This window comes from Apodemus sylvaticus, chromosome 9 (assembly GCF_947179515.1).
Source record: "Apodemus sylvaticus chromosome 9, mApoSyl1.1, whole genome shotgun sequence".
Lineage (NCBI taxonomy): Eukaryota > Metazoa > Chordata > Mammalia > Rodentia > Muridae > Apodemus > Apodemus sylvaticus.
Window position 1 is genome coordinate 59,214,398 of NC_067480.1, and position 22,508 is coordinate 59,236,905.

Below are 22,508 nucleotides of genomic sequence, written 5' to 3' on the forward strand. Positions count from 1 at the left end.
GCATTGGGGAGGAGGTTAGCATTGGGGAGGTAGTTAGCATTGGGGAGGAAGTTAGCATTGGGGAGATAACTAGGATTGGGTGCAGCATGAGGTTGGGTCTGAGATTTGTTATTAGGAGGCAGAGACCCAAGCTTGTGTATCTCACTTTGTGATGCTTTCTGATGGTTTCATGTTATGACACAGCGAGGATGCCAGATGCCTGCACCACCACCTACATTTGCTTTCCATCCCTTACAGTGTCTATGATTTTATTCCATCCTGTCCTCATGTCTCATATAAATGTGTATGGTATGTGTATATGTGTGTGTATGTGTGTATGTACATGTGTGTATTGTGCAGATGTGTGAAGACAAAAGATGATTTCAAATGTTCTTCAAATGTTCTGTTCTATCACTTTGCCTTTATCCATCCTTCCTTCCTTCTTTCCTTCCTTCCTTCCTTCCTTCCTTCCTTCCTTCCTTCCTTCCTTCCTTCCTTCCTTCCTCTTCTTTTTTCATAGATAAAACTGCATTTTCTTTCTTTGAGACTGGGCCTGTTGGATCCCAGGCCAGCCTTGAATTCATGATCTTGCTTCCACCTCCAAAGAGCTTGGACAATAGGTGTGCTTTCCTCCAGCAGGCTCCATTCTCCATAGTTTATTATATTCAGATGCCAGAAAAGCCTTAGGCACAGCCAGGTTCTTTATTCAAACCCTGAAGGAGTCTGGGACAGGGATGTTTACTAAACACAGTACTGGTCATGAGATGCAGAACTGTTAGGGCCAATGACCAGAAACTGCTGACCCCTTTTAGAGGGGAGGCTTCAGACCTGATCTGTATCTCAGCAGGACTCAGGTCTCATTTCTTAGTTAGCATTTCTTCATCCCTTCAGAAGTTCCATGAAACAGCTTGATAACCACTGATGGCTTGTCTTCAGTCTGTTCTAGTTCCAGCATCTTGGTTTTCTAGACTAAACAAGAAAACAACAAAATGGCCTTTTCTTTATTCTTCTCAAGATGCATTTTTGAGACTGGAGAAGAAGATGGGATGTAGATGAGACATGTTCCAAAAGGGCTCAGGGAACCCTTCCACTCTGTGTGTCCCTGGAAAGTGCCTGAAACAGGCCCTGGTTCCTGATAAAGACGCAGGGAGGGTGAGGGCCATAGCCCCATTAGTTTCTTAAGATTGATCTCTCACTGAACTTACTAGATCTAGACTAGTGATCAGAAAACCTCAGACATCTTCCTGTCTCTAACCCCACAGCACTGCAATTACAGGCATGTGCAGGACCATACTTGGCATTTTATATGGCTCTTAGGGATTCAAACTTGTCTGTGCAGCACCAAGACATCTCTTTGGCCCCACCACTTGGTTTTTCTGCTTTAATGTATCTTCTGTTAACTTATGTAAGAATGATAAGCATTGGTTGTTAATCTCAGACATTGAAACATAGCCTGTGCTTGGCATTTTCTCTGTATGAAATGGGGTGGGGTGGGGCAATCCTTGGAGGATCAAGCAAAGAGAACACATGATCTGACTTATATTTGAGTGGGTTCCCTCGGGCTGCTAGGTCAAAGCTAGCCTGGGCTGTATCATAAGAGCACTCCCTCCCTCCTACCCCAGAAAGCACACCGCAGGCAGACAGACCTGTCCTCCCCACACAATGAGCTCTTTTGGGCTGCTCCTCACTTGCATCCAGTTTATTTTAAAGCCGGAATTTTAAGAAGCAAAGATTTATTTAATTGTTTGTCTTTTGTTATGTATTACTCATGTGATGGATCATGTTAAATTGTGTCTATCGGATCTGGGATGTATAATCGCAGGATAGAGTGTACAAGGGGCTGGATTAAAGAACCCAGGTGTCCCTCAATGGAGGAATGGATACAAAAAATGTGGTATATTTACACAATGGAGTACTATTCAGCCATTAGAAACAATGAATTCATGAAATTCTTAGACAAATGGATGGAGCTGGAGAACATCATACTAAGTGAGGTAACCCAGTCTCAAAAGATCAATCATGGTATGCACTCACTGATAAGTGGATTTTAGCCTAGAAACTTTGAATACCCAAGACATAATCCACATGTTAAACGATGTCCAAAAAGAATGGAGGAGTGGCCCCTGGTTCTGGAAAGACTCATTGCAGCAGTATAGGGAAATTCCAGAACAGGGAAGCAGGAAGGGGTAGATGGAGGAACAGGGGGAGGGAAGAGGGCTTATGGGACTTGCGGGGAGTGGGGACCCAGAAAAGGGGAAATCATTTGAAATGTAAATTAAAAATATATCAATAAAAAAAAAGAAGAAAAAAAAAGGAATGTTGAAGGGCCAGTGTAAGATGACACATTCCAGGCAGATGCCCTAGCCTTCTCTTCTGAAGTACTTCACAACTTTATATATCTTTTGGAAGAAGACTTTAACTGTTATAGAAGGCATAGACATGAGACAGAGACACAATCGAGAATTCTTACATTTCAGTAGAAGGAGGATGCGTGCTACCTGCTTCCAGTGCTTTGAGTGGCACTGATAATCATGTGGCCCGGCTCGTACTTAAATAAAGTTCTGTGAGTTAGAATTACAACTTTAATATTGAGAGTGTTTGACATTCACCACGTCCCATCTTGATGCAACTTTACTAAGTGTTTCTATATATACCTTGCTGTTATTTATAACAGAAACATGAACACTAAAAAAATATATCATGTTTCCTATAAGGGAAAAAAATCCCCAAAGGTTCAGGCAGTTTTGTGAACAGTTTCTCATGATAATACAAGCACTTCTATTCCATTTCTTTTAAAATTTGTTGTAAGCTGTGAGAGTAACACATCTGACAGTCTATTTTAATTAAGGCTAAGGTTGTTAGTAGGAACTGGCATTTGGATTTTTGTTCTATCCCTGCTCCTGGCCCACAGTTATAACAGTTTGGAACATACACTGTTATGTATATATCTCTTAACTTCAGATTCTCCCAAAAGACTGCTAATTTTTTTCAGTCTTCACTTTTATTCCCTCTTTGCAAACTGCTTCCAAGTCTTTGTGTTCTTTAAAAAGAGAATCCTGATTTATGTTCCCTTCACTAAAGTCCATTGTTCCCAAATGTGACTGTAGGGCCTGTTGAAGCTCTTGACTGCAGTTTTCAATCTGGAGGCCAGGAGACATGGGGAAAAGGAGGAGTCAGGGAATGTCTACTGTCTTCTGCTCTCTGAGACCATCCTACAGAGGGCAGAACTAGGATCTGAAGGATACAAGGCTTTTTTTTTTTTTTTTTTTTTTTTTTTTTTTTTTTTTGAGACAAGGTCTTACTGAGCAGAATAGCTTTTTATATATAATTTTGACATTATAATATAATTGTATCACTTCTCCCCTCTGCATTCTTGCTCTTACAGTCTTTCTTTCTCTTCCTCGATGATCTCTGAGCTATGAGAGCAGTCATTGTATCATAAATGCAACATTTAGGAGTAGGGCTCCACAACCTGCTCTCTATATGTTGCAGAGAAGTGTCCTTGATAATAGCTGAAAACCGTACCTATCAGCGAGTATAAGGAGTTAGCCTGGTCTGGAATTCATAATCTTGGACTTCCAGGTAGTTGGAATTATAGGCTTGTACCACCAGACCTACCTTAGATCTTCTCATTAATTGTAAAAACAAGCTTGTTTCAATGTTGGGCCTGTGATACACAATTGTTATCCTAGAATTCAGATGATAGAAGGAGAATAATTAGGAGTTCAAGGTCAGCCTCAGATACTTTTTGAGTTCTACTATGGTCTGGGATGAAGGAGATCCTGCTTCAGAAAACCAAAGCCAAAGCAAAACAAAGATAAAACAAAAAACAATTCCACTTCTAAATGGGACAACAACAAAAAATGTTTTTTTCCCACTTCCTATAGTATTCTTCCTTTACCTAAATAGTCCCACTACCATGTGTGTGTGTGTGTGTGTGTGTGTTTTCACACAGGAAAGAAGCCATGTGATATTTATCTTTCTGGCTTATATCCCTTAGTAGGATAGGATGATTTCTGGTTCTATTCATCTTCTTTCAGGTGACATCATCTCATTCTTTGTGACTGAATAAAGCTCCAGCACTAACTGCTTCTTGTTGTATATACTTACTAAACTAGCTAAATACTTCTAATCGGTTTAATTTTTCTATCCATTAAGATTGACTCTGTAATAAATGGATCTATTGAGGCAGAATGAGGTTTACACTGCCATTGATTTGTCAGTGTGATACTTACAGATAACCTGTGTTTTCCACATATTGTATATCTAACTGGGTCATTTATAAGTGATCTCTTTGTAAACCACTTAGAAAGAGTAAGTGCTCTATGAGTTTTTGTTAAAGAAATCCACAGATAACTACCATCATTTTACCTCCTCTGACACAAGAACCCCTGGAGCTTTCTTTATTTAAAGACTTCAAACTTTGAAGTGGAAGCTAGAAACTTGACTGGTCCCTGTCCTCTAATCTACCCTGGGAAAACCTTCTCTGCAGACTGGATGTCGTCATGTAACAGGATGGTATGGTTACCCCAAATAGAGATTTGGCTAAAAAGGCATCTTGGTGCCAAATGCATCAGAAAAGACCTTGGGCGGGTTATGGAATTTATGCCTACTCCCTGGTTCTGTCAGATAGTTCAGTGATACTATCCTCTTGACTGCAGGAAGACCTCACTGCTAGCACTGAGCTGGAAGGAAGAGAGCTCTGTTGGACAACACAAGCATCTTCATCATTTAGATCTGCTCTGTGTGGTCCCCTAGGGCTACCCTACCCACAAGTAGCAATTGAGTGCTTGCAATGTGGTTAATTCAACCTGTGTTCTTAAGTAAGATAAAAATCTTGGGAAATAAAGAACAGAATGTCTCACTAGTAAGGGTTTAGATTAATGTTGAAATAATAGGTTGTATATATCGATTTAAAATAGATAGTTAATATTTCTCCCTGTTTTATGTTTTTAATATAGTTCTAGAAAACTTGAAATTACAAATGTGGATTGCATTGCATTCCTGTTAGACTGTGCTGGTTTATACTAATACTGTACCTGTTTTTTGTATTCTAACCTGGTTTTTATTTAGTCTGGCTATTAGGAAGTGCTTTGACTAGCCTATCAAAAGTGTTTTCCCAAGGCCACTAAGTCCCTAGCTTTTCTAGATTATTTTTTTAACCTTTGTCATGACATTTGTTAATCTCCTGGGAGTCTCTCCTCTTTGGCTTTTAGTCTCTCTCTCTCTCTGAAATTTTTAATTCATCAAAATAATTTATAATAGTTAAATGATGTTTAAATATACATGATATCTTCTGAAGCTAAAAGCAATATGCACTCGACCAGTTTTTGAAATCTATTTGGAACAGTAAATATAATAGAAGTAAAAAAAAAAAAAAAACCCACCTCTTATGAAGTCCTCTATAAAAGGAAATTGTGAAAAGTTCCTGATTAGAGAGAAATCATTCCATCTCCCAAGGGAAACTACTCAGTGTAACTGTGGCTTCATAGAATGAAATGTATAGTGTTTCTTCTGTTTCTATCTTGTGGAATAGTTTGAAGAGTATTGGTATTAGATCTTCTTTGAAGATCTGATAGAGTTCTACACTAAACCCATCTGGTCCTGGGCTTTTTTTTATTGGCTTTTACTAACTGCTTTTTATTTCTTTAGGGGTTATGGGACTGTTAAATGGTTAATCTGTCCTGATTTAACTTTGGTACCTGGTATCTATCTAGAAAATTGTTCATTTCATCAAGATTTTCCAGTTTTGTTGAATATAGGCTTTTGTAGTAGGATCTGATATTTTTTTTTTGGAATTTCCTCAGTTTCTGTTTTTATGTCTCCTTTTTCATTTCTGATTTTGCTGATTTGGATATTGTCTCTGTGCCCACTGGTTAGTCTGGCTAAAGATTTATCTATCTTGTTGATTTTATCAAAGAACCAATTCTTGGTTTTGTTGATTCTTTGTATAGTTCTTTTTTGTTTCTACTTGGTTGATTTCAGCTCTGGGTTTATTTTCTGCTGTGTACTCCTCTTGAGTGCATTTGCTTCCTTTTGGTCTAGAGGTGTCAGATATACTGTCAAACTGCTAGTGTATGTTCTCTACAGTTTCTTTTTGGAGGCACTCAGAGCTATGAGTTTTCATCTTAGCACTGCTTTCATTGTGTTCCATAAGTTTGGGTATGTTGTGCCTTTGTTTTCATTAAATTCTGAAAGTCTTTAATTTGTTTATTTCTTCCTTGGCCAAGTTATCGAGTAGGGCATTGTTTAGCTTTCATGTGTATGTGGGCTTTCTATTGTTTTTGTTGCTATTGAAGGCCAGCCTTAATCCATGGTGATCTGATAGGATGCATGGGATTATTTCAATCTTCTTGTATCTGGTGAGGTCTATTTTGTGACTGATTATATGGTCAGTTTTGAAGAAGATACCATGAGGTGCTGAGAAGAAGTTATATTCTTTTGATTTAGATAAAATGTTCTCTAGATTTCTGTTAGATCCATTTGGTCCATAACTTCAGTTAGTTTCATTGTGTCTCTGTTTAGTTTCTGTTTCCATGATCTGTCCATTGATGAGAGTGGGGTGTTGAAATCTCCCACTATTATTGTGTGAGATGCAATGGGTGCTTTGAGTTTTAGTAAAGTTTCTTTTACGAATGTGGGTGCCCTTGCATTTGGAGCATAGATGTTCAGAATCGAGAGTTCTTTCTGGTAGATTTTTACTTTGATGAGTGTGAAGTGTCCTTCCTTATCCCTTTTGATAACTTTTGGTTGAAAGCCTGCTTTATTGGATATTAGAATGGCTACTACAGCTTGTTTGCTGGGACCATTTGCTTGGGATATTGTTTTCCTGCCCTTTACTCTAAGGTAGTGTTTGTCTTTGACACTGAGGTGCGTTTTCTGTATGCAGCAAAATGCTGGGTCCTGTTTATATATCCAGTTTGTTGGTCTATGTCTTTTTATTGGGGAATTGAATCCATTGATGTTAAGAGATATTAAGGACAAGTTATTCTTGCTTCCTATTATTTTTATGTTTGTGGGGTTATTTTCTTTTGGGTTTGTTGAAAGGAGATTTCTTCCTTGCTTTTTCTAGGGTGTAGTTTCCCTCCTTGTGTTAGCGTTTTCCATCTATTATCCTTTGCAGGGCTGGATTTGTGGAAAGATAGTTGTGTAAATTTGGCTTTATCTGGGATATCTTGGTTTCTCCATCTATGGTGATTGAGAGTTCTACTGCGTATAGTAGTCTCGGCTGGCATTTGTGTTCTCATAGGGTGTGTGTGAGATCTGCCCAGGATTTTCTAGCTTTCATGGTCTCTGGTGAGAAGTCTGGTGTAATTCTGATAGGTCTGCCTTTATATGTTAATTGAACATTTTCCCTTACTGCTTTTAAGTAAAGTGCTATCTTTCTTTGTTTAGTGCATTTGGTGTTTTGATTATTATGTGACGGGAGGAATTTCTGTTCTGGTCCAGTCTGTTTGGAGTTCTGAAGGCTTCTTGTATTTTCATGGGCATCTTTTTCTCTAGGTTATGGAAGTATTCTTCCATAATTTTGTTGAAGATATTAACTGGTCCTTTAAGTTGTGAATCTTCACTCTTTTTTATACCTGTTATCCTTAGGTTTGGTCTTCTCATTGTGTCCTGGATTTCCTGGATGTTTTGAGTTAGGAGCTTTTTGCATGTTGCATTTTCTTTGACTTTTATGTCAATGTTTTCTATGATATCTTCTGCACCTGAAATTCTCTCTGCTATCTCTTGTATTCTGTTGGTGATGCTTGCATCTATGACTCCTGATTTCTTCCCTGGGTTTTTCTCTAGAGTTGCCTCCTTTTGTGATTTCTTTCTTGGTTTTATTTCTATTATTAGATCCTTGATAGTTTTGTTCAATTCTTTTACCTGTTTGGTTGTGTTTTACTATAATTTTTTAAGCGATTTTTGTGTTTCCTCTTTAAGGGCTTCAAGCTGTTTACCCGTGTTCTCTTGTATTTCCTTAAGGGAGATATTTATGTCCTTCTTTTTAAAAAAAAAATTAGATATATTCTTTATTTACATTTCAAATGATTTCCCCTTTCCTGGTTCCCGCACTCCCCGAAAGTCCTATAAGCCCTCTTCTTTCGCCCTGTTCCCCAATCAACCCCTTCCCCCTTCCCTGTCCTGGTATTTTCCTACACTGCTGCATCAAGCCTTTCCAGAACCAGGGGCCTCTCCTTCCTCTTGGGCATCATTTGATATGTGAATTGTATCTTGTGTATTCGAAGCTTCTGAGCTAATATCCACTTATCAGACAAAATGGCAACCAACAAATTGGGAAAAGATCTTTACCAACCCTACATCCAACAGAGAGCTAATATCCAATGTATACAAAGAACTCTAGAAATTAGACTCCAGAGAGCCAAATAACTCTATTACAGAGCTAAACAATGAATTTTCCCCTGAGGAAACTCAAATGGCTGAGAAGCACCTAAAGAAGGATCAGTTCTGATGATCCTTAGTCGACAGGGAAATGCAAATCAAAACAATCCTGAGATTTCACCTCATACCAGTCAGAATGGCTAAGATCAAAAACTCAGGGGAAAACAGGTGCTGGTGAGGATGTGAAGAAAGAGGAACACTCCTCCACTGCTGGTGGGATTGCAATCTGGTACAACCACTCTGGAAATTAGTCTGGCAGTTCCTCAGAAAACTGGGCATGATACTACCGGAGGACCCCATTATACCCAGAGGATTCCCCAGCATGTAATAAGGATACATGCTCCACTATGTTCATAGCAGCCCTATTTATAATAGCCAGAAGCTAGAAAGAACCCAGATGTCCCTCAATGGAGGAGTGGATACAGAAAATGTGGTATATTTACACTATGGAATACTACTCAACTATTAAAAACAATGAATTCATATGTATGTCCTTTTTAAAGTCCTCTATCATTATTATGAGATGTGATTTTTGCATTATGAGATGTGAGTCTTGCTTTTCTGGTATGTTGGTGTATCCAGGGATCACTATGGTGGGAGAACTCAGTTCTGATGATGCCAGATAGCCTTGGATTCTGTTGCTTATGTTCTTGTAATTGCCTTTCGCCATCTGGCTATCTGTGGTATTAGCTGGTCTTGCTGTCTCTGACTGTGGCTTGTCCTCCTGGGAGACCAATTCTCTCTAGGAGGAATTTGTGTATGGACATCTGTAGCACAAGGTCTGCTCTGGGGTGGAGTTGGAAACTGGAAGGATCCTGTCCCAGACTGTTACTTGCGTCTTGTGTCCTGATGGCTCAGGGCTGATCCCTCTTGGTTCAGGAATTTGAGCAGAAGTTGTGGTCTTACCTGTGCTCACAGGCTTGTTGGCACTCCTGGGAGACCTGCTCTCTCCTGGTGATATTTGGGTAAGGAACGCTGTGGCACAGCATCAACTCTGGGGGCAGATGGAAACTGGAAGCTCTCCCCTTTTGTTTATGTCTAGGCCCTGGGAACCAGTCTCCAGAACATCAGTATGCTCTGTGCCAAGTTTTGGCTCACCAGTGTCAGCTGTATATGTTAGCCTGCCCCTCTCACCAGAGACTTCTACTCAAATTCCTTTGCAGTTCTTTTATCAGCTTCCATGTTCTGTGGAACCTGCTTTTTCCTCCCTCCCCATGCCCTCTTCCTGGTAGCTTCCCCATTTCCCTCCCTTCCCCTGCTACTTCCCTCCCCATCTTCATGCCTCCAGTCAGAATGTTCTCTAAAGTTTTCTTCTAAGGTCCATCTCAAATATCTTATCTCATTCAGTGAACATATTTCTTCCTGGCTCTTCAATTTTCTCATCTCAAATCAGACCAGATGATGCTCTCAAGCTAATTCACAGGGCCCTCACTTTGGATTTGAGCTATCAAGGTGCTTCGGAAAACATACGGCACTTAGTACTCAGCAGCATTTGTTGTCTTTCTTTACACATTTGTTGACAGATTGTGCATATGTGTGAAGTGACATTGGTAGCATACTGAAGTCTTTCATATATGAGCTTTTGGCTTTCTAAAATAATTTCAAGTTCCAAGAAGGTGAGCACCATGCCATGTGCTATAGAAAAGGAGATGATTTTGGGGGGTGGGGGAAACCCCTTAGCTTTTTATTGTTTAGCATCCTCTCTGGTAGGCACATAGTAATAATGACCTCATATATGTTTTTAGGATCCTATTAAGGTTGTAAATTCACATATCTCCAGCTCTTTTTTACCTTTCTGTTGAGATACATCATAAGTAATGTGTTCATGTTTTTTACTTTTTTATTTTTATGTCTTTTCTTGGTACAAAATGGTCCCATGGGTGTGGCACTTGTCCTTTGTTTCTTGTAGTCTCAACACCTTCCACATGGGAGGTGATCAGAATGCTTTTTCTTGGTGAGAAAGTCAGGCCCCAGCCTTGATTGCTGGCTTGCCCACTGAAGAACAGCTCTTCTCAGGGGCCTGAGCCTCAGACTTGGGTTTCTTGGTAGGTGAGTTCTTCTGTGCTGCGGGACTGTTCTGTTTCTGATTGGTGCTATCCTTACAGTGGGTAAGAGTATTAACAGCCTGTTCTCCCAGTAAGTAATTGATAGGGTTTGGGGACAAGAGGATGAGGGAACATGTAACCCAGTTCGATTTGGTAAATTTAAAGTAGAATACAGTAATGAGACAATTAATTGGACATATAGTATGTGCTAGACATTGTTTTAAATGCTCTTTTAATACACTGGTTAATTGGGGCTGGAGAGATGGCTCAATAGTTAAGAGCACTGTCTGCTCTTCCAGAGGTCCTGAGTTCAAGTCCCAGCAACCACATGGTGGCTCACAACCATCCATAATGAGATCTGATGCCCTCTTCAGGTGTGTCTGAAGATAGCTACAATGTATTTACATAAAATAAATAAATAAATAAATACACTGGTTAATTTACTTCTCTCCAAAGTTCTGGAGACAGGGATTAGTGGCGTTAGGAAAATGGGAGAAGTTAAAATAAACTGTTAGAGACTACAGAGTAAATGGATAGTAGAGAGAAGACCAAGATCCAGATATGGGGTGTTAGTATTTTTGTCTAGACCCCGCCCCACAGTTACCTGGCAATGGCCAAGTATGCATGACTCACTATAAAAGGAGCTGCTCCTTCCCCCCCCCTCTCCCTCCCTCCCTCTCTCCCTGTCTCTACTGCCCTCTCAACTCCTCTCCCCATACCCTGAATAAACTCTATTCTAGATTATTTCTTCCTGTGGCTGGGCCCTCGGGGGTCATGGGCCCTCGGAGGCACTCCCTCCCCCACACATGATTACACACCCACCAAATATATTCCTTCTCTCCTTATCTTTTTATAAACACAACATGGGGTTTTGTATCTCGTCCGCTGATGCACAATGCTACCATGCCTTTCTGTTTAAATATAGGTCGTGCTAAAACACACAGTTCAGTTGTATTGCTGTGTCTTTTCCTTCCTTTCTAGAGCAGAATAATTGTCAGTAGTTGGTCTGTTGTGTTTTTAAGTTACGAAAATTCTGGCCTATTTCTTTAGGAAAATCGTTTTGTTATATGCAGCATGCATTTGCTGTTTGCTGCAACGTGTTAGGAGTGAATTATTTATAGTTCTTGCTGGAGTTGATGTGGCACTTGACTTTCTGAGTTTATAAAGAAATTATGGCTTGCTGAAAACCACTATCATGAAAGCGGGTAAGAGGCTGACTCATGGCTTAGGTTTCATGGGTCAGATAACTTTCCAATAGTTATGGGGTATGCAACAATGCAGGAGTTCCTGCATAGACCGTGCAAGGAAACAGAAGTATGAACTCCATGAACAAGGACAGGGACTTAATGCCATTGACCTAGAGGAACTGGCGTTCATTTTTGTTTTTATTTCTGTTCTTTTCTCATAGAATTTCTTGTCTAGCAATACAAGTTACTTTACATTTATTTATTTATCTGCTGAGCCATCTCTCTGCCAAGTTATTTTTGATTTCAGGAATAGGGCTAAAAACATAAGATAAACTTCACGGCAGAATTGAATTTATTAATTGAATTTATTTGTAAGTACAATAGCTGTATTAATGGAAACATGAACACCGAGATGGCCAATCATTGTCGTTAACTTGACACATCTGGGAAGAGGGAACCGTCTTAGTTAGGGGTTCTGTTGCTGCAGGAAAATACCATTACCAAAATCTAGTTGAGTAGGAAAGGGTTAATTCGGCTTACACTTCTACATTGTAATCCATCTTTGGAAGAAGGCAGGGTGGGGAGACAGCAGGGCAGGAGATTGGAAGCAGGAGCGGAGGCAGGGATCATGGAGGGCTTGCTCCTCCTAGCTTGCTCAGCCTGCTTTCTTATCCTAGGACCGCCAGCCTAGGGGTAGCACGACCCACAGTGGTGGGCTCGTCCCTGTCAATTACTAATTTAAAAATGTCCTACATCTGGATCTTCTGGAGTCATTTTCTCAATTGAGGTTCCCTCCTTACAGATGACTCTAGCTTGTGTCAAGTTAACAAAATCTAGCCACAACAGGAACCTAAATTGAAAAATTGCTTCCATCAAATTGGTCTTTGGGGCATTTTCTTGGTTACTAATTGATAGAGAAGGACCAGATACATTATGGACAGCTTCACCCCAGGCAGATTAGTCTGTGCTTTATGTCATGTAAGAAGTACAGGTCAACATGATCCAGGGAGCAAGCTAGCGGCCAGCATTTCTCCCTGGCCCCTGATTCTTTCAGTTTCTGCCTCCACATTCCTGCTTGAGTTTCTGCCCTGGCTTCCCTTGATGATGGATTGAAACCCAAAAGCTGAAATAAACCCTTTCCTTCCCTAGTCACTTTTTGTCATGGTGCAGTGTTATCATCACAACAGAAAACTGTCAGAACAGGCATTTCACCCAGACTATAAAAAGGATGGAGAAATGGGAAAAGTCAGGGAGCCCTCTCTTCCTCTTTCTGTGCTCACAGACTCAGTGCCCAAGGTTGGTAGATGTGATACAAACAGGACACTGGAGAGTAGCTGGTTTGCTTTTAGGTAGAATCTCATGCTAACTTTTCAGGAGGCGATATATTAACTTCAAATGAAATATTTAAAAGATTGCAACAGTCTGATTGCCCAGAATAAGTGTTAAAGCCTGTAAAGCCTGTTTTTGTTTGGAAAGCAGTGTGGGAGAAAAGCAGATTTACTCTCCTATTCACTCTGGGTGAGGTAATGTGAACCCATGGGCAAGGGGGAGTTAATTACCAGGAGACAGAACCTCACAGGCACTGGGCAAAAAGACAGATGTCTTCGAAAGAGTCTCATAAGCATCTAGCAGTACAACAACAGGAGACTCACGTTGAGCAAGTGAGGCTGGGTGCAAGGCCCAACAGGGGAAGTCTGTTCTTTTCTGGAGACCAAACAGGAGCCAAAGGCAAGCACCCAGCATGATCCAGGCAATAGGAGTAGTCTGTGCCACTGGGAGCTTCAGGGTGACAAGACGCAGGCTCAGCAGAGAGCATGGAGAAGTGAGTCATGCCACAGAGTCTCTGGGGCAGAGATGCTCGCCTTCCCTCATCCCATTTGCTGTATTCCCGATGCCACTGTAGATACTGGGGATGAAATAGTGACAAAGCACGGAAGCACTGTTGTCGTGAAACCCCTGTATTAGGGGGAGTTGGTCAGTGGCTAGGTGAGTGACCCTATGGCCAATCAGACTTTGCAGAGAAACATAGAGGCTTACTTCTAGGATGTTGCCACTCTGCATATAATGTCCCCTCCTCTGTATTTAAGCGCAGAGGTGACATTTGAGCAAGCTCCTGAAAATGTTGCCAGTGAGCTACGTTCCTCATGGCCAGGGAACTGAAGCAGCGAGCAGTACATCAGCAGCATTCATCATCTGTATTCAGCATGTTTCTTGCTGGTTGAAACTTTGTTGCAGAGGGAGATAAATAACACGTGTGGGCTAGAGAGGGGAAAGAGGGTGGTGGCGTATGTGGGCATGCATAGATCTAAGAGGGATGCTAGGAAAGGCTCTCCTCCTTACTTTCTTGGAAAAGCTATGCCAAGGGAAACCGGGGGCCAGAGGTGGATGCCAGCTTGGCCATCTTGTGATCTCTGTCCTAGAAGTTATTTCTGATATTATCAGGTGACTGTAAGATGGTGTCTTTTATTTCCACAGTAGATTATTGTATGCTGAGGCTTTAATAAACTCTCCTTCAGGCTTCATATCTGGGATGTTTAATACTAACTCCTCACCTACCTTTTAGCACTAATGTCTTACGCTTGTCTGTCTCTTGCAGCTTTGTAGGAGAACAACCTCAGAGAGGCAGACAGGATGGCTAGCTCAGCCCGGGAGCATTTGCTTTTCGTGCGGCGTCGAAATCCACAGATGCGGTACACGCTGAGCCCAGAGAACCTTCAGAGCCTCGCGGCACAGACCTCAATGCCCGAGAACATGGCCCTGCAGCGAGCCAACAGTGACACGGACCTGGTGACGTCTGAGAGCCGCTCCAGCCTGACTGCCAGCATGTACGAATACACACTGGGGCAAGCTCAGAACCTTATTATCTTCTGGGACATTAAGGAAGAGGTTGATCCCAGCGATTGGATTGGACTCTATCACATAGGTGAGTCAGGTGAAGACTCTCATGTGGCTCAGTGTGACTTTTAACTCTGAAATGGTGATGTTCTGTGTTTTCTCCTATCATAAAAAGGAAGAAAAGTTTTTCATACACAAATATACAGAGCATATTCTGGGCATGTTCTTTGTTCCTTGGGAGGAGAGGCAACCGTTCCTTTGCTTATATGCATCTGTGCTTCTATTTCTATCAAATTAAATGTCAGTCCCTGTGGGCACCACTGGATTTTCTCTTCAGTTTCTTGCCATTCTTGAGACATAGATATGACTTGGAAAGAGGGGGTTTGTTAACACCTATGAACACTGTTAAACTGATACAAAAACAGTTTGTGTTCTCTAAAGGTTGGTTTCACTAAAACAATCTGCAGCTTGGGGTATTTTGGGGGGGGTTATCTTTTTATGAATGGGAAATATTACCTATTTGTTTTGATCGAAAACAGTCCCAGCTTTGTTCAAATATATTCATATCTGTTATTCATATGTGAATGAATGATGAATGAAAATCCCAGAAAATACAAGTTAGTTATTACTTGAATGCAAATACCAAACCTACCAATTAATCTTAAGTACATTTTAAATCTAACATAATAATAAAATCCAGCATTACTCAACACTGGAAATTTTTGTCTCTGAGTGAAGGAAATTGCTTTAAAATTGATATCTGGTATTGACTTCAGTGTGAGTTTCAAGGCAAGCACCTTGTTGTGGTTGTTGTGTAATGAGTAAACAAGGACTCCTGTGTTGGTGGCCTTACATCCAAGGCTTAGGCAGGGCTCCTCTTGCCCCCCTAGAGGGCACTTGGCAGTGTGTAGAGACCTTTTTGCTGTATTTTGATTTCATCTCTGTAGTGGGATGAGAAGAACAGGGGCCTTCACAGCATTGCGTGTACAGGAGAGTCCGTCTGCCCCGGGGTCCCCTGGTCCCACTCTGAAAACCCTGGTTTAAGGCAAACCTACCTCCTTGCTGAACTTTTGGTAGAATGTTAAACCCACTGAAACTGGGGTTCTTTGGGGACTAAGAATTTTCTTTTGGAAAAAAATGGGTTCATATTAACTTTGTAATTCTCAATGATTAATCATGCTGGAGAGTGAGAAAAAAAGTCCAAAATAGAAAAAAATTCAATGAATCAGTAACTTTCTTTTTTCCCCCTTATGGTAACAAAAAGAGTTGCAGGCAAAAGTCTCTGAAGTTGTTTATTTTCTTTGGGCATATTTAACTATGTAGTCAAAGTGAGGAAGGCATACAATTTAAAGTCCTTGTTCACATTATTATGAGTTTTGTAGGATGTCAGTCTCCCTTTGGACTCCATAAAATTTCTGTTTTCACCTTTCTTGTAAATTTTTTTCTTTTATATTTTAGGTTTTATAAGCAAAAACTTAAGTCTTCCTATGACGCTACAAATAGAATATGGTGGTTTAAAATGTTTTCTATGATATTTCTTGGAAAAAATAGTTAATTTTATTTTCTCATATAGGATTAATTTTACATATGTGAACGACAGTCTTAGGGCGCTAGGATCATGCGGGCTTTGACTCTGATTGTTTACTACTTTCTCACACTTTCTTATTGTTCACCCCCTCAAACTGTCACGCTTTCCTGTCTAATCAGGATAAGTCAGGAAGAGAAGCACAAGGGCTAGGGGTCTCTTGTTCTGTGCTTCACCTGTTAAGGAAGGAGCAGCATCTGTTTCCTGAACTAGGACAGCAGGAGCGGGAAGTTAATCTCTTGCGAGTGTTAGCTCTTCTTCAAGGAGCTTCTGTATTCTTTCAGATGAATCACCATGGTTCTTTACATTGGTTTCCATCAGTGTGACTATGACACAATTATATGTAATTTTTACTTTAGTTATGTTCGCTAGGATATGTGAAGTTTATGCTAATGCTTTTGATGAATTTGGGAAACTTTGCCACTTTTTCCTTCCTTCCTTCCTTCCTTCCTTCCTCCCTCCCTCCCTCCCTCCCTCCCTCCCTCCCTCCCTCCCTCCCTCCCTCCTTCCCTCCCTCCCTCCCTCCCTCCTTCCCTCCCTCCCTCCCTCCCTCCTTCCCCCTCCCTCTCTCTCTTTCTTTCTTTTCTGTTTTTTTTTTTTTTTGAGACAAGTTTCTCTCTGTATTCCTGGAACTAACTCTGTAGACCAGGCTAGCCTCAAACTCACAGACATCTGGTTCCCCTGCCTTCTGAGTGCTGGGATCAAAGGCTTATGCCACCACTGTCTTGCTTCATTTTTTCTTAGTGTGTGTGTGTGTGTGTGTGTTTAACTATTCTTTTTTTAATATTTTTTTATTCGATATATTTTTTATTTACATTTCAAATGATTTCCCCTTTTCTGGCAACCCCCCTCCCCAAAACTCCCATAAGCCCTCTTCCTTCCCCTTGTTCTCCCATCCTTCCCCCTTCCCTGTTCTGGTTTTCCCCTATACTGCTACACTGAGTCTTTCCAGAAGCAGGCCACTCCTCAGTTGTTCTTGTATATCATTTGATGTGTGGATTATGTTTTGGGTATTCCAATTTTCTAGGTTAATATCCACTTATTAGTGAGTACATACCATGATTAATCTTTTGAGACTGGGTTACCTCACTTAGTATGATGTTCTCCAGCTCCATCTATTTGTCTAAGAATTTCATGAATTCATTGTTTCTAATGGCTGAATAGTACTCCATTGTGTATATATTCCACATTTTTTTGCATTCATTCTTCCATTGAGGGATACCTGGGTTCTTTCCAGGTTCTGGCTATTATAAATAGGGCTGCTATGAACATAATGGAGCACATATCCTTATTACTTGCTGGGGAATCCTCTGGGTATATGCCCAGGAGTGGTATAGCAGGATCCTCTGGAAGTTACGTGTCCAGTTTTCTTAGGAACGACCAGACTGATTTCCAGAGTGGTTGTACCAATTTGCAACCCCACCAACAGTGGAGGAGTGTTCGTCTTTCTCCACATCCTCACCAACACCTGCTGTCGCCTGAGTTTTTAATCTTAGCCATTCTGACTGGTGTAAAGTGAAATCTCAGGGTTGTTTTGATTTGCATTTCCCTAATGACTAATGAAGTTGACCATTTTTTAAGATGCTTCCCAGCCATCCGAAGTTCTTCAGGTGAAAATTCTTTGTTTAGCTCTGTACCCCATTTTTAATACAGTTATTTAGCTTTCTGGGGTCTAACTTCGTGAGTTCTTTGTAGATATTGGATATTAGCCCTCTATCTGATGTAAGGTTGCTGAAGATCTTTTCCTAATTTGTTGGTTGCCAATTTGTCCTTTTGATGGTGTCTTTTGTCTTACAGAAACTTTGTAATTTTATGAGGTCCCATTTGCCTATTCTTGATCTTAGAGCATACGCTATTTATGTTCTGTTCAGGAACTTTCCCTCTGTACCTATGTCCTCAAGGGTTTTCCCCAGTTTCTTTTCTATTAGCTTCAGGGTGTCTGGCTTTATGTGGAGGTCCTTGATCCATTTGGAGTTGAGCTTAGTACAAGGAGACAAGGATGGATCAATTCGCTTGAGGTCAGGGATACTGATTCCCCCAGAATTTCTTTTGTTGTTGAGAATAGTTTTAGCTATCCTGGGTTTTTTGTTATTCCAGATGAATTTGAGAATTGCTCTTTCTAACTCAATGAAGAACTGAGTTGGGATTTTGATGGGTATTGCGTTGAATTTGTATATTGCTTTTAGCAAAATGGCCATTTTAACTATATTAATCCTACCAATCCATGAGCATGGGAGATTTTTCAATTTTCTGAGGTCTTCTTCCATTTCCTTCTTCAGAGTCTTGAAGTTCTTGTCATATAGATCTTTCACTTGTTTGGTCAGTCACACCAAGGTACTTTATACTGTTTGCGGCTATTGTGAAGGGTGTCATTTCCATAATTTCTTTCTCAGCCTGCTTATCCTTTGAGTATAGGTAGGCTGATTTTCTTGAGTTGATTTTATAACCTGCCACTTTGCTGAAGTTTTTTATCTGTTGTAGGAGTTCTACCATACACTTTTTTTGGGTCACTTAGGTAGACTATCATATCATCTGCAAATAATGATAGTTTGGCTTCTTCCTTTCCAATTTGTATCTCTTTGACCTCCTTATGTTGTCTAATTGCCCGAGCTAGTACCTCAAATACAATATTGAAAAGATAAGGAGAGAGGGGGGCAGCCTTGTCTAGTCTCTGATTTTAGTGGGATTGCTTCAAGTTTCTCTCCATTTAGTTTGATGTTGGCTACCTGTTTGCTGTATATTGCATTTACTATGTTTAGGTATGGGCCTTGAATTCCTCCTGTTCTTTCCAAGACTTTAAGCATTAAAGGATGCTGAATTTTATCAAATGCTTTTTCCGCATCTAATGAAATGACCATGTAGTTTTTTTCTTTGAGTTTGTTTATGTAGTGGATTGCATTGATGGATTTCTGCATATTTAACCATCCCTGCATCCCTGGGATAAAGCCTACTTGATCATGGTGGATGATCGTTTTGATGTGTTCTTGGATTCAGTTCACAAGAATTTTATTGAGTATTTTTGCATCAATGTTCATAAGGGAAATTGGTCTGAAGTTCTCTTTCTTTGTTGGATCTTTGTGTGGTTTTGGTATCAGTGTAATTGTGGCTTCGTAGAAGGGGTTGGGTAGTGTTCCTTCCATTTCTATTTTGTGGAATAGTTTGAAGAGTATTGGTGTTAGGTCTTCTTTGAAGGTCTGATAGAATTATGCACTGAAACCATCTGGTCCTGTACTTTTTTTGGTTGGAAGACTTTCTATGACCCCTTCTATTTCTTTAGGGGTTATGGGACTGTTTAAATGATCTATTTGGTCCTGATTTAATTTTGGTATTTGGTATCTGTCTAGGAAATTGTCCATTTTCTCCAGATTCTCCAGTTGTGTTGAGTATAGGCTTTTGTAGTAGGATCTGATGTTTTTTTTGAATTTCCTCAGTTTCTGTTGTTATATGCCCCTTTTCATTTCTAATTTTGTTAATTTGGATATTTTCTGTGTGCCCTTTGGACAGTCTGGCTAAGGGTTTATCTATCTTGTTGATTTTTCTCAAAGAACCAGCTCCTGGATTCGTTGATTCTTTGTATGATTCTCTTTGTTTCCGCTTGATTGATTTCAGCCCTGAGTTTGATTATTTCCTGTCTTCTACTCCTCCCAGGTGAATTAGCTTCTTTTTGTTCCAGAGCTTTCATGTGTGCCATTAAGCTACTAGTGTTTGCTCTCTCCCGTTTCTTATTGGAGACACTCAGGGCTATGAGTTTTCCTCTTAGCACTGCTTTCATTGTGTCCCAAAGATTTGGGTATGTTGTCCCTTCATTTTCATTAAATTCTAAAAAGTCTCTGATTTTTTTCTTTACTTCTTCTTTGGCCAAGGTGTCATTGAGTAGAGCATTGTTCAGCCTCCATGTGTATGTGGGCTTTCTGTTGTTTTTGTTGCTATTGAAGACCACTCTTACTCCATAGTGATCTGATAGGAGGCATGGGATTAGTTCAATTTTCTTATATTTGTTGAGGTCTGTCTTGTGACCAATTATATGGTCGATTTTGGAGACGGTACCACGAGGTGCTGAGAAAAAGGTATATTCTTTTGCTTTAGGGTGAAATGTTCTATAAATAGTCAGTCAAATCCAATTGGTCCAAAGCTTCAACTAGTTTTACTGTGTCCCTGTTTAGTTTCTGTTTTCCTGATTGGTCTATTGAGGAGAGTGGAGTGTTAAAGTCACCCACAATTATTGTGTTAGGTGCAGTGTGTGCTTTAGTAAAGTTTCTTTTACGAATGAGGGTGCCCTTGCATTTGGTGCGTAGATGTTCAGAATTGAGAGTTCTTCTTGGTGGAATTTTCCTTTGACCAGCAAGAAGTGTCCTTCCGTGTCTCTTTTGATGACTTTAGGTTGAAAGTCAATTCTATCTGATATTAGAATGGCTACTTCGGCTCGTTTCCTAAGACCATTGGCTTGTAAAATTGTCTTCCAGCCTTTTACTCTAAGGTAGTTTTTGTCTTTGACACTGAGGTGTGTTTCCTGTATGCAGCAAAATGTAGGGTCCTGTTTCCTTATCCAGTCTGTTAGTCTATGTCTTTTTATTGGGGAATTGAGTCCATTGATGTAAAGAGATATTAAGGATTAGCGATTATCGCTTCCTGTCATTTTTGATGTTATTTTTATATTTGAGTTGTTATCGTCTTTTGTGTTTGATGAAAGAAGGTTACTATCTTGCTTTTTCCAGGGTGTAGTTTCCCTCATTGTACTGGAGTTTTCCTCATATTATTCTTTGTAGGGCTGTTTGTGGAAAGATATTGTGTAAATTTACTTTTGTCATGGAGTATCTTGGTTTCTCCATCTATGGTGATTGAAAGTTTTGCTCGGTATAGTAATCTTGGCTGACATTTGTGTTCTCTTAGAGTCTGCATGAGATCTGCCCAGGATCTTCTAGCTTTCATGGTCTCTGGTGAGAAGTCTGGTGTGATTCTGATAGGTCTTCCTTTATATGTTACTTGGCCTTTTTCTCTTACTGCCTTCAATATTCTTTCTTTGTTTAGTACATTTGGGGTTTTGTTATTATGTGACAGGAGGTATTTCTATTCTGGTCCAGTCTGTTTGGAGTTCTGTAGGCTTCTTGTATATTCATGGGCATCTCTCTCTTTAGGTTAGGGAAGTTTTCTTCCATAATTTTGTTGAAGATATTTGCTGGCCCTTTCAGTTGTAAATCTGCACTCTCATCTATACCCATAATCCTTAGGTTTGGTCTTCTCATTTTTTCCTGGATTTCCTGGATGTTCTGGGATACAAGCTTTTTGCATTTTATATTTTCTTTGACTGTTGAGTCCATGGTTTTTATGGTATCTTCAGCATATGAGATTATTTCTTCCATCTCTTGTATTCTGTTGTTGATATTTGCATCTATGGCCCCTGATTTCTTCCCAAAGTTTTCTATCTCCAAAGTTGTCTCCCTTTGTGATTTCTTAGTGGTTTCTACTTCTGTTTTTAGATCCAGGATGGTTTTTCTCAGTTCCTTCATTTGTTTGTTTGTGTTTTCCTTTAATTCTTTAAGAGATTTTTGTGTTTCCTCTTTCATGAGTTCTGCCTATTGACTGAAGTTCTCCTGCATTTCTTTAAGGGTTTTTTTTTTTTTTTTTTTTTTTTTAACGTTTCTTCTTTATTGGCTTCTATCTCTTGAGCCTTATTCTTCTGAATTTCTTTAAGTGATGTTTGTGTTTCCATTATATGGGTTTCTAGCTTATTCATGTTCCCCTGTATTTCTTTAAGAGATTCATTTATGTCCTTTTTGTGTTCCTCTACCAGCATCATGACCAGTGATTTTAAATCCAAACCTTGTTTTTCTGGTGTGTTGGTGTATCCAGGACTTGCTGTTTTGGAGAGTTGTGTTCAGACGCTGCCATATTGCCTAGATTTCTGTTGGTAGCATTCCTATATTTGTCTTTTGCCATCTTGTTATCTCTGGTTTTAGTTGCTCTTGTCTCTGGCTGGTGTTTGAGCCTCCTGTGAGGATGTAAGGCTATTTTCACAACACTGGATGGCTGGGGTTCCCCTGTCACAGATTGCTGATGTGCTGTCCTCCTCTTGGGTACCCTTGGAGCCCCAGTGTGCCTTGCCCCAGATTTTCTCTGTGAACCTGTGAACCAGGTGGTGCCCAGTTGCTCCTTCAGGGAGTGCTGGTGGTGACCTTTTCTGAGTGCTGACTTTGCCGGGCAGCCGATCCCCCAGCCGGGTTGGTGCACACAAGGCTAGCCTAGCTGCTCAGGCCCTGAGTCCAGGCAAAAGCCTGACAGGCTTAGGCCCGAGCAATGTTCGCCTAAGGCTATGACTGCTAACTGGTTCTGTCAGGTAGCCAAGATGGCGCTGCGTGCACCCTCTGCAAGTCCTGGGACACTCTGCTGGGCTGACAACCTCCTGGATGGGTTGACACACAGATGGCCCACCGGACAGCCCAGGACCTGGGTGCAGCCCAATGCCTGTCAGGCTTAGAGACTTTAGCCTCA

At 40.5% G+C, this 22,508-nt stretch overlaps 1 protein-coding gene across 1 annotated transcript in view; it reads left to right on the forward strand.

The window, feature by feature from the left end:
* Nucleotides 1-14,214: 14,214 nt before the first annotated feature.
* The window catches only part of Hecw2 (HECT, C2 and WW domain containing E3 ubiquitin protein ligase 2), a 243,026-nt gene continuing 234,732 nt past the window's right edge, over nt 14,215-22,508 (forward strand). The window contains exon 1 of the mRNA XM_052192901.1: nt 14,215-14,522. Coding sequence (XP_052048861.1) covers nt 14,231-14,522 — 292 coding nt within the window. The 5' untranslated portion in view covers nt 14,215-14,230. The remainder of the gene's footprint in view (nt 14,523-22,508) is intronic.